The 12,402-nt window shown below is 43.1% G+C and overlaps 1 protein-coding gene across 1 annotated transcript in view; it reads right to left on the reverse strand.

Annotated features, from left to right (window-relative positions):
- Positions 1-1,429: 1,429 nt before the first annotated feature.
- LOC118366383 (guanine nucleotide-binding protein G(i) subunit alpha-1) overlaps positions 1,430-12,402 on the reverse strand; it is a 34,483-nt gene continuing 23,510 nt past the window's right edge. The window contains exons 3-9 of the mRNA XM_035749007.2: positions 11,433-11,574; positions 11,056-11,213; positions 9,754-9,882; positions 7,804-7,933; positions 5,956-6,109; positions 3,463-3,683; positions 1,430-2,580 (exon numbers count right to left, since the gene is read on the reverse strand). Coding sequence (XP_035604900.1) covers positions 3,493-3,683; positions 5,956-6,109; positions 7,804-7,933; positions 9,754-9,882; positions 11,056-11,213; positions 11,433-11,574 — 904 coding nt within the window. The 3' untranslated portion in view covers positions 1,430-2,580; positions 3,463-3,492. The remainder of the gene's footprint in view (positions 2,581-3,462; positions 3,684-5,955; positions 6,110-7,803; positions 7,934-9,753; positions 9,883-11,055; positions 11,214-11,432; positions 11,575-12,402) is intronic.

Here is a 12,402-nt window from a genome sequence, read left to right on the forward strand (position 1 = left end):
AGAATTGTCTCCAGTTTGCCAGTTTCCTTGATCACACACACTGTGATGTGTTTTGTATGCGTTTGTGCCAAACACTCAAGGATGGTGGGAAAATCACTCCCGTTATACCACTGTTTCACAGTGAAGTGTGTCACACCTTCTGAAGTAAAACAACATTTAAACAGAAGGATACATTTTGGGGTTTTCCCCAGCAAGCTGGGCATGGCAGCCAGTCAGCATGTGACATCAGTGTGACATCAACATGGCATAAAGAAACAGGATGGTAAAACAGAAAAATGATGACTACACAAGGATGAAGATGAGGGTGACTACATGACACAAGGATGAATAGATGAGGGTGACTACATGACACAAGGATGAAGATGAGGGTGACTACATGACTCAAGGATGAAGATGAGGGTGACTACATTACATAAGGATGAAGATGAGGGTGACTACATGACACAAGGATGAAGATGAGGGTGACTACATGACACAAGGATGAATAGATAATATATGCCATTTAGCAGACGCTTTTATCCAAAGCGACTTACAGTCATGTGTGCATACATTCTACGTATGGGTGGTCCCGGGAATCGAACCCACTATCCTGGCGTTACAAGCGCCATGCTCTACCAACTGAGCTACAGAAGGACCCAAGATGAGGGTGACTACATGACACAAGGATGAAGATGAGGGTGACTACATGACTCAAGGATGAAGATGAGGGTGACTACATGACACAAGCATGAAGATGAGGGTGACTACATGACACAAGGATGAATAGATGAGGGTGACTACATGACACAAGGATGAATAGATGAGGGTGACTACATGACACAGGGATGAATAGATGAGGGTGACTACATGACACAGGGATGAATAGATGCGGGTGACTACATGACACAGGGATGAATAGATGCGGGTGACTACATGACACAGGGATGAATAGATGCGGGTGACTACATGACACAGGGATGAATAGATGAGGGTGACTACATGACACAGGGATGAATAGATGAGGGTGACTACATGACACAGGGATGAATAGATGAGGGTGACTACATGACACAGGGATGAATAGATGAGGGTGACTACATGACACAGGGATGAATAGATGAGGGTGACTACATGACACAGGGATGAATAGATGAGGGTGACTACATGACACAGGGATGAATAGATGAGGGTGACTACATGACACAGGGATGAATAGATGAGGGTGACTACATGACACAGGGATGAATAGATGAGGGTGACTACATGACACAGGGATGAATAGATGAGGGTGACTACATGACACAGGGATGAATAGATGAGGGTGACTACATGACACAGGGATGAATAGATGAGGGTGACTACATGACACAGGGATGAATAGATGAGGGTAACTACATGACATACGGATGAATAGACTCGGGAGAGCACTGAAGACGCCAGGTTCACTGAATGGTTTGTAAAGGGTTTTATTAGCAAAATAAGGGAATAAGTGTACAAAGGCTCCCCGTCTGTTGGAGAACACACAGACAGCTGTGGCTGGTTACAGACCATAACCATGTGTTTGTTCCCCATCCATTTTTACTTTGCTTTACAATTGTGATTCTGCAGTGATCGCAGAGACCAAGTCCCCGAAATCTCCTTAAATAAATCTTAAAATATACAATAAAATATTACTCCGGTTTAGCTGTTCTTTAATTCCACAGCATAACGTAAGCTCCTTGACCTAGCTAGGGTTCATATTGGATACACATTTGATATGGTGTACTGTTAAAAACCACATCCCTTTGTCAGTATGGGACAGCCTGTGGGCGGGGCTGCGTTGGTCACCATCGAGACACACACAAACACACATTTGGACCACAGGGAATTCCGCCACTAAATTGGTTGGGAATGTGCACCAAAGACTGTTAATATCCCTCAGGAAATGTTTCACCTTTTATGTTGGAACAATTTTAGCAGGCAAAAAAATAGAAATTTGGTCAGTGACTGCAGAGAAAAGGACATGCAAAGGCACAGTACCAACAAACTGAGCTCAAATCAAATCCCTTTCCCCTAACAATTGGGGAGGGAGAAAAGGAATATTTCCACCAAAAGGCAAGCTTCCTTTTCCAGAGGGCATAAAAAAGGAACAAACTAAATAAAACAAGCTTCCTTTTCCAGAGGGCATAAAAAAGGAACAAACTAAATAAAACAAGCTTCCTTTTCCAGAGGGCATAAAAAAGGAACAAACTAAATAAAACAAGCTTCCTTTTCCAGAGGGCATAAAAAAGGAACAAACTAAATAAAACAAGCTTCCTTTTCCAGAGGGCATAAAAAAGGAACAAACTAAATAAAACAAGCTTCCTTTTCCAGAGGGCATAAAAAAGGAACAAACTAAATAAAACAAGCTTCTTCCAAAAAAGAAAAGTGTGAAAATGATTTTACAATGACAAACATCAAACACAAATGTTTAAACACAAATTCAAAATGTTCCAAGATAAAAACATAAATAAATCCATTAAAAGTGGAATACAGTACAGCAATGGTCCATAATTGATTCTCCCCACTCAGATTCTCCTGATCTTCTCCCCGAAAATGCACATTATGCTGGTTTTTCACCGCCTAGAGAGAGAAATAGAGGAAGACACACCATTAGATCTTATTGTCTGCCTGGCAGTACAAAAGGCCGTTCCATTCAAATATCCTGAAAATATTGTTTGACCATGCCATGATCATCCCCCAAACATATTAATGAAGCAGAGCATTTAACTAAACTCCCAAATAGACTCCAGAGGGCCTTGATTTCAGATGATTAGATTTAACAAGTAGTTGATAATGAAAGGGTTAAACTGCATCTCAAATGCAGCCTGGAAGCAGCAAAATTCAAACACGTCAATTGATTCTAAAACGTTTGAAGTTGGATGCCAGTCTTCAGAAGGTAGAGATACACACGACAACAAGAACTCCTGAGGATAACTCTCACCATCTGGGAAAGCTAGCATACTAGTTTAGCACACTGGCAATGTGGGCAACACGATGCAGCCTGCCTGAAACCGCACCTGGCTATGACTGCAACATGCTATTGTAACAGATCTCAGTGTGCTGCTAACAGTTTGGCTTCCTCCACTCTCCCTGTCCCCATACTGAGCTTGAACCAGTGATCCTCTGCTTCGCAACACACGTGACCTCCCACATTGACAACGTACCAACCGTTTGAGCGATCGAACTGGTGGTTGAGACATTTGAAGCTCGCTATGGAGTGAGCTTACGGTATGTTTGTAAGTCCTCAACACTGGCACTGTGAGCACTCATGGCAGCCACCAGTCGGACATGTGCCCACAACCATGTAGCGCCAACATCGATCCCCCAGCACTCTACACATACGGACACAAGTTCACAAGTCCGCATTGCGTGGGCAGGGCTATGTTTCACAAGGAGAAGCGATGAGAAGAGAGAGAGGGAAAGACTGATGGAGAAAGGGAACAAAAAAAAAGGTGGGCTCACCAGAAAACTTCCATCGATCAAATCCAGGACTTAGAAGAGTCCACAGTCCTTCAGGTTGTTCTTGATGATGACGTCAGTGACTGCGTCGAAGACAAACTGCACGTTCTTGGTGTCGGTGGCGCAGGTGAAGTGGGTGTAGATCTCCTTGGTGTCCTTCCTCTTGTTCAGGTCCTCAAACTGACACTGGATGTAGGCCGCAGCTTCCTCGTAAGTGTTGGAGCCTAGCCGCAAGACAAGAAAACCCCCACATTTCTAATGGTGTTCCTCATAAGGGATGAATCCCAACCTCTGCTTCCGTTATTCTCACTATGTCATGAATTGATGTTAATAGGAGACTAAGTGAGAATTGAAGAGCAAGTTAGAATTCATCCCATAGTTAAGACAGTACATACAGTTGAAGTCAGAAGTTTACATACACTTAGGTTGGAGTCATTAAAACTCAATTTTCAACCACTCCACAAATTTCTTGTTAACAAACTATAGTTTTGGCAAGTCGGTTAGGACATCTACTTTGTGCATGACACAAGTCATTTTTCTAACAATTGCTTACAGACAGATTATTTCACTGTATGAGAATTCCAGTGGGTCAGGCGTTTACATACTGTGCCTTTACACAGCTTGGAAAATGTCCGAAAATTATGTCATGGCTTTAGAAGCTTCTGATAGCTTAATTGACGTCATTTGAGTCAATTGGAGGTGTACCTGTGGATGTATTTGAAGGCCTAACTTCAAACTCAGTGCCTCTTTTCTTGACATCATGGGAAAATCAAAAGAAATCAGCCAAGACCTCAGAAAAAAATGTGTAGACTTCCACAAGTCTGGTTTATCCTTGGGAGCAATTTCCAAACGCCTGAAGGTAACACGTTCATCTGTACAAACAATAGTACGCAAGTATAAACACCATGAGACCACACAGCCATCATATCGCTCAGGAAGGAGTTCTGTCTCCTAGAGATGAACGTACTTTGTTGCGAAAAGTACAAATCAATCCCCAGAACAACAGTAAAGGACCTTGTGAAGGTGCTGGAGGAAACAGGTACAAAAATATCTACAGCCACAGTAAAACGAGTCCTATATCGACATAACCTGAAAGGCCGCTCAGCAAGGAAGAAGCCACTGCTCCAAAACAGTCATAAAAAAGCCAGACTACGGTTTGCAACTGCACATGGGGACAAAGATCAAACTTTTTGGAGAAATGTCCTCTGGTCTGATGAAACAAAAATATAACTTTTTGGCCATAATGACCATTGTTATGTTGGAGGAAAATGGGGAGGCTTGCAAGCTGAAGAACACCATCCCAACCGTGAAGCATGGCTGTGGTAGCATCATGTTGTGGGGGTGCTTTGCTGCAGGAGGGACTGGTGCAATTCACAAAATAGATGGCATCATGATGAAGGAAAATTATGTGGATATATTGAAGCAACACCTCAAGACATCAGTCAGGAAGTTAAAGCTTGGTCACAAATGGGTCTTCCAAATGGACAATGACCCCAAGCATACTTCCAAAGTTGTGGTGAAATGCCTTAAGCACAACAAAGTCAAGGTATTGGAGTGGCCATCACAAAGCCCTGTCCTCAATCCTATAGAAAATTTGTGGGCAGAACTGAAAAAGCATGTGAGCAAGGAGGCCTGCAAACCTGACTCAGTTGCACCAGCTCTGTCAGGAGGAATGGGCAAAAATTCACCCAACTTATTGTGGGAAGCTTATTGAAGGATACCGAAATGTTTGACCCAAGTTAAACAATTTAAAGGCAATACACTCAATTCGTATTTGGTAGCACGTACACTTCTGACCCACTGGGAATGCGATGAAATAAATAAAAGCTGAAATAAAAGCACTCTGCACTATTATTCTGACATTTCACATTCTTAAAATAAAGTGGTTATCCTATCTGACCTAAGACAGGTATTTTTTTTACGAGGATAAAATGTCAGGAATTTGGCTAAGGTGTATGTAAACTTCCGACTTCAACTGTTCACAACAAGCATATGTCATCCATACAAAATAAAATAAGAAACCAACCAAGAAACAAAAGATCAACATTTCTTATACTCCCCAGTATAGACAACACAATTACACAGGAAGTGACCACATGGGAACTGTGTTGAAATGAGATATCCTCCCTGTGGTGTTATGGAGGAACAGGTGATAGAGAAACACTATGTCCTACCTCCTGGCTTTCCGCTATTTGTGTTGTTCTCGCTGGTCTCTTTAAAAAGGTAGAAGTGACTAATGTCTATTGAACGTCTCCTGTCACAACACTGATGCGGTGCAACATACCATCTGCATCTGTTCAGTAACTATATTACCGGCGCTATATGTTTATATGAGATCCTCTTTCCACTCATGGAGACATTGTTCTATTTGTTCAGTTGTGCAAAATGACAAAGAAATCATAGAAAATGTACAGACAACTCCAGTGATAAGTCACACACCCATCACCAATCATTCAATAGACAGTCTACCATGGCTGGTTGGCTGTGTTACTGTACCTGCGTATTCTGGGTAACAGATAGTTAGAGGGCTCTTCTTGATCTTCTCCTCAAACAGGTCTTTCTTGTTCAGGAAGAGGATGATGGAGGTGTCTGTGAACCACTTGTTGTTGCAGATGGAGTCAAACAGCTTCATGCTCTCATGCATCCGGTTCTGGGGAGAGAAAACGGCAACATTGGACAATGGTTTTTGTGGGGCTTCGAACTTCAGGCCTTCATTTTTATTTTTTTTACCTTTAATTAACTAGGCAAGTCAGTTAAAGAACAAATTATTATTTTCAATGACGGCCTAGGAACAGTGGGTTAACTGCCTGTTCAGGGGCAGAACGACAGATTTGTACCTTGTCAGCTCGGGGTTTGAACTTGCAACATTCCGGTTACTAGTCCAACGCTCTAACCACTAGGCTACGCTGCACTGATGTGGAAAAACGGGACAGGTGAAAGCAAACACCTGCTAGGACGTCCACCATATTGCTTTATCCTATGTTTTCAGATCAGTGCAGATGAAGGAAAGGAGTTGAGGAGAGAAAGCCTATTTAGACTATCGAGATATACTCAGAAACATGTTTGGACTCGTAGAGACAGTTTCACAGACCCAGAATGAAGCTTAGTCCAGCACTAAAATGCATGTTCAAAGTAAATCGCTCTGCTAAATGACTTAAATGTAATGTAAATATGTTTTTGAGAACAATTTTTTGTTCAGGACTTGGCTGGTTTCATACAGATACACAATACCAGTCAAACGTTTGGACACACCTACTTATTCCAGAGTTTTCCTTACAAAATAATAGTGAAGACATCAAAACTATGAAATAACACATCGAATAACGTAGTAAACAAAACAGTGTTAAATCAAAACATATTTTATATTTGAGATTCTTCAAAGTAGGGACTCTTTGCTTTGATAGCTTTGCACATTCTTGGCATTCTCTCAACCAACTTCATGAGGTGTTCACCTGGAATGCATTTCAATTAACAGGTGTGGCTTGTGAAAAGTTCATTTGTGGATTTTCTTTCCTTCTTAATGTGTTTGAACCAATCAGTTGTGACAAGGTAGGGGTGGTATACAGAAGATAGCCCTATTTGGTAAAAGACCAAATCCATTATATGGCAAGAACAGCTCAAATAAGCAAAGAGAAACGATAGACCATCATTACTTTAAGAAATGGAGGTCAGTCAATCCATAAAAGTTCAAGAAATTCGAAAGTTTCTTCAAGTGCAGTCGCAAAAACCATCAAACACTATGATGAAACTGCCACAGGATAGGAAGGCCCAGAGTTACCTCTGCTGCAGAGGATAAGTTTATTAGAGTTACTAGCCTCAGAAATTGCAGTCCAAATAAATGCTTCACAGAGTTCAAGTAACAGACATCAACAATTCAGAGGAGACTGTGAAATCTGGCCTTCATTGTAAAATTGCTGCAAAGAAACCACTACTAAAGGACACCAATAAGAAGAGACTTGCTTGGGCCAAGAAACATGAGCAATGCACATTAGACTGGTAGAAATCTGTCCTTTGAGCCAACAAGTGCTCAGCATATGTGGGAACTCCTTAAAGACTGTTGGAAATGTATTCCAAGTGAAGCTGGTTAAGAGAATGCCAAGAATGTACCAAGCTGTCATCAAGGCAAAGGGTGGCTACATTGAAGTATCTAAAGTATATTTAGATTTGTTTAACTCTTTTCTTGGTTACTACATGATTCCATAGTTTTGATGTCTTCACTGGTATTCTACAATGTAGAAAATAGTAAAAATAAAGAAACCCTTGAATGAGTAGGTGTTTCCAAACTTTTGACTGGTACTGTACATGTACACTTATTTAATGTCCATTGGTTGGACAGGAACTCACCATCTCCTCATCCTCAGCCAGCACCAGGTCATAGTCGCTGAGCGCCACACAGAAGATGATGGCAGTGACACCCTCGAAGCAGTGGATCCATTTCTTCCTCTCGGACCTCTGACCTCCAACATCAAACATCCTGAGGAGGAAGTGGAGGATAATGCACCAGACAATGTAAACGGAGCATGTTTCCATGCACGTCTCACACAAGACAAACAACTTTATTGGCCATTGGCCACTAGGGAAAACATGGGTTTAAGTGTTAGATGGTTAAACAGGCGACCAGATGGAAATGACAGAGAATACGTGCATTTGTATTTTTTTTGGAGGCTTTTCTGTGTTGTGGAGAGATGGTACACAGTAGAAATGCTCAACACAGAATAAAATATTTAGAAGGGAGGGTATAATTGTTTAATATTTTTTTGTGGGGTATAAATGTATAAACTTTGTTAAATGTAATGTTTTTGTATTTTAAATAACTTTCTTGTTTATACCCTTAACAATTTGCACTTTGAGCTGTATAACCCATTAATGTAACCCAAGGGAACAAGCCCTAATAATGTCACCCGCTTTGTGAGCCAGTTTCCACCCATTGGCACACAGACGGCTGTGGGGCTATAATGTACTTAGATATGGTTTGCATTGGATTGGCTCCACATAGTTCTCTGCTGAGTTGCACTGAGTGGCTTGGCTGAACAAACTGTTGAGGAAGAGCATTTTTAAAGGGGTTGATAGCCGATTGGACATGGAGTGGGGGACAGACGTCATAAAACAACTAAATATGCGATGTTGGGGAAGCGACTCTGAAAATATAGTTTACCAAGCTACCAATTACTTCACACTGAAAGAAGTAAAGCTACACTAATGCTTCCATTAAGGAAAATATAATTTTCTTAACTAAAGTTACTTTTAATATGTAATTTAGCCTATTTAACACAAAAAAACTGTTTCAAGTGACAATTAGGCAGGTATTATTTTTTCTTTTTGCAAAAGAAGTAGTGTGTAGTTCCAGTAGTTAGCTACACCGCTACATGGTAAAGAAGTAGAGTGTAGTTCCAGTAGTTAGCGACACCGGTACATGGTAAAGAAGTAGAGTGTAGTTCCAGTAGTTAGCTACACCAGTACATGGTAAAGAAGTAGAGTGTAGTTCCAGTAGTTAGCTACACCGGTACATGGTAAAGAAGTAGTGTGTAGTTCCGGTAGTTAGCTACACCGCTACATGTTAAAGAAGTAGTGTGTAGTTCCAGTAGTTAGCTACACCGCTACATGGTAAAGAAGTAGAGTGTAGTTCCAGTAGTTAGCTACACCAGTACATGGTAAAGAAGTAGAGTGTAGTTCCAGTAGTTAGCTACACCGGTACATGGTAAAGTAGTGTGTAGTTCCAGTAGTTAGCTACACCGCTACATGGTAAAGAAGTAGTGTGTAGTTCCAGTAGTTAGCTACACCGGTACATGGTAAAGAAGTAGAGTGTAGTTCCAGTAGTTAGCTACACCGGTACATGGTAAAGAAGTAGTGTGTAGTTCCAGTAATTAGCTTCACCACTACATGGTATTGTTAACTATAGTGTGTAGTTAACTGTCTTACTATGTAGTGGTGTAGCTAACTACAGAAAACACAACCTAGATTTGAATTTAGTAGAACTACCACCAAGCTACTGTAAAATTCAGTTCAATTACATGTAGTTCACTAATCCCCAACACTGGAAATATGGGTATTGACCAGTGAGCCAACCGTTCCCCTTTCCTCTCTGGCATCAGCCAATGGAACACTAGAACAGATATGATTCACTGCTGATGTCGTATGGTCAGCTGTCATCCAGGCACAATGAAACCACTGGACTAAGGACCTTTCTATGGGTTTGAGAGATTCAATAGGCACAGTAGGGAGGTAGATTGAGTAATCCTACTTAAAGTAGGGAATATGACTACACTTAAAAAGGGATTTGGAGGAAGTGCTCACTTAAAGTGGAGGTCCTTGAAGGTGAAATGTGTCTCCACAATGCCTGTGGTTTTGACTCTGGTCCTCAGGACATCCTGCTGGGTCGGGATATAGGTGGCTTGGGATATCCTGTCCAAATCATTTAAGTAACTGGAGAATGGGGGGAGGGGGAGAGAGAAAATGTTTAGATGGGAGTCAATGCATCCAATTCACATACATCAATGGAACAATAGGACAATACGCTATTCAAATCTTGTTTGGCCATGAACCATGTCTGCTTCTATATCTTGAACTGGTTAAAACAAGTGACATTTTTCCAACTCTCTTCCACACTATCAGTGCCCCCCAGAATGGTCCCTATAAGCCAATCTTTCCAAAAATAGTCCACATAGGGCTCAGTTCTGGACTTGTCGCACACACCTGCCCCCTCCTCAACAGTAAATCTACAGTAGAACCCCCCCACACATCAAACAATCTACCCTGTATTACTCTTCCAAAAGATTACGGCAGCAGTAATTACACACTACTCAGCACAGGTGTTTTAACCCAAACAAACAGAAGAGATCGGGGTCAGCAGCCTCGCTGTGGAGGCCGGTCGGCAGGCTACCTGACGCTAGTCAGTGGGTGTGGGTGTGTGTGTGTGGTAGTCCTGGCCAAAAGGATTCTGGGTATTGATTTGGAAATAGCCAGCAGCTACGGCACTTGAGGCCAGAGAGCCAATCGATGACGTCTGTTCCGTTTCATATGACACACCGCAGGGGCCGCCCCTCTGGTGACTTCATTGGCTAATGGAAAGGCTGTGGCTCAATGCGGACGAAAAAAGAACAACCACTTCAGAAAAAAACAACTGAACTGAGGGAGTTGAGCTCAAACGCTGCCCACTGACAAAGGGATTTGGACATGTTTTCTAGCTCTACTGTCTGTGGTGTTTTGCAAACACAACAGCCCTGGCCAATCTGCTGTTGGACAGCAACATGAGATAAATGCTACGGTTAAGGAATCAGCAGACATGCTGCAACCTGTGTGTTACAGTCCTACTACAGGGGTGACACCCCCACACAAAACAAATATTGACAGTCTCACTCAAGATTGAAACACCAAGCAGACTGGACTGTAGGCAGTAGAGATATACATGTCTGCCAGAGAGTGGGCGGGCATCTGTAATAAATGGACTGCTCAAGGCCTTTGGTTATTGCAGAGGAATGAGAATTAGGGAGGAAGAGGAACTGCAGGAGCTGTGTGTGTGTGTGTGTGTGTGTGTCAGACCAAGCTGAGCAGACTGTGTGAGCAGGACAAGGTGGTGTGTGTGTGTGTGTGACCCACTATGCTGCAGAGTCATTGAGCTGGTACTCTCGTGATCGGCTGAAGCAGGCCTGTACCCCTCCGTCTTTCCACAGGCGTTTGATGACCCCGGCCAGCTCCGCCGTCATGAAACCTTCTTCTGCCGACCCCGCCAGCACAAACAGCTGTCTCGCATCATCCTGGGAGAGAGCAGTCCGTCAGCACAACCATCACTATTACCATCAAATCGTCACCATCAGTTCCACTGTGAAAATAATCCCTACCATCATAACCATCAATAGCATTAATAATACTGCCATGGCATCAGTAGTGTTGGGCATGTGATTGGGTGTGTTTATAGTTTTAGTCAGAAGGCTTTGATAAATGCAATCCATCATCATCATGTCTAGCTCACTCACAGCTCTGGCGGCGTCTCCAAAGTCGATCTTGAGTCGTCCCATGGCTCTGATGACAGCGATGATGGACTGGATGGTGTTGCTGTAGACCACAGCCCTGTACTGTTTACACTCCTCCTCCGAGTAGCCTGCCTCGTGGATGATCCTGACACACGGGACGGAGGACACAACTACAGTCAACCACCATGAGGAGCAACACAACTACAATCAGTCAGTCACCACGAGGAACACGGTGCAACAACTACAGTCAGTGAGTCACCATGAGGAACACGGAGCAACACAACTACAGTCAGTCAGTCACCACGAGGAACACGGAGCAACACAACTACAGTCAGTCAGTCAGTCACCACGAGGAACACGGAGCAACACAACTACAGTCAGTCAGTCACCACGAGGAACACGGAGCAACACAACTAAAGTCAGTCAGTCACCACGAGGAAAACGGAGCAACACAACTACAGTCAGTCAGTCACCACGAGGAACACGGAGCAACACAACTACAGTCAGTCAGTCACCACGAGGAACACGAAGCAACACAACTACAGTCAGTCAGTCACCACGAGGAACACGGAGCAACACAACTACAGTCAGTCAGTCACCACGAGGAACACGGAGCAACACAACTACACAGTCAGTGAGTCACCACGAGGAACACGGAGCAACACAACTACAGTCAGTGAGTCACCACGAGGGACACGAAGCAACACAACTACAGTCAGTGAGTCACCACGAGGAACACGGAGCAACACAACTACAGTCAGTCAGTCACCACGAGGAACACGGAGCAACACAACTACAGTCAGTGAGTCACCACGAGGAACACGGAGCAACACAACTACAGTCAGTCAGTCACCACGAGGAACACGGAGCAACACAACTACAGTCAGTCAGTCACCACGAGGAACACGGAGCAACACAACTACAGTCAGTGAGTCACCACGAGGAACACGGAGCAACACAACTACAGTCAGTT

This window comes from Oncorhynchus keta, chromosome 33 (genome assembly GCF_023373465.1).
Source record: "Oncorhynchus keta strain PuntledgeMale-10-30-2019 chromosome 33, Oket_V2, whole genome shotgun sequence".
NCBI classification, from domain to species: domain Eukaryota; kingdom Metazoa; phylum Chordata; class Actinopteri; order Salmoniformes; family Salmonidae; genus Oncorhynchus; species Oncorhynchus keta.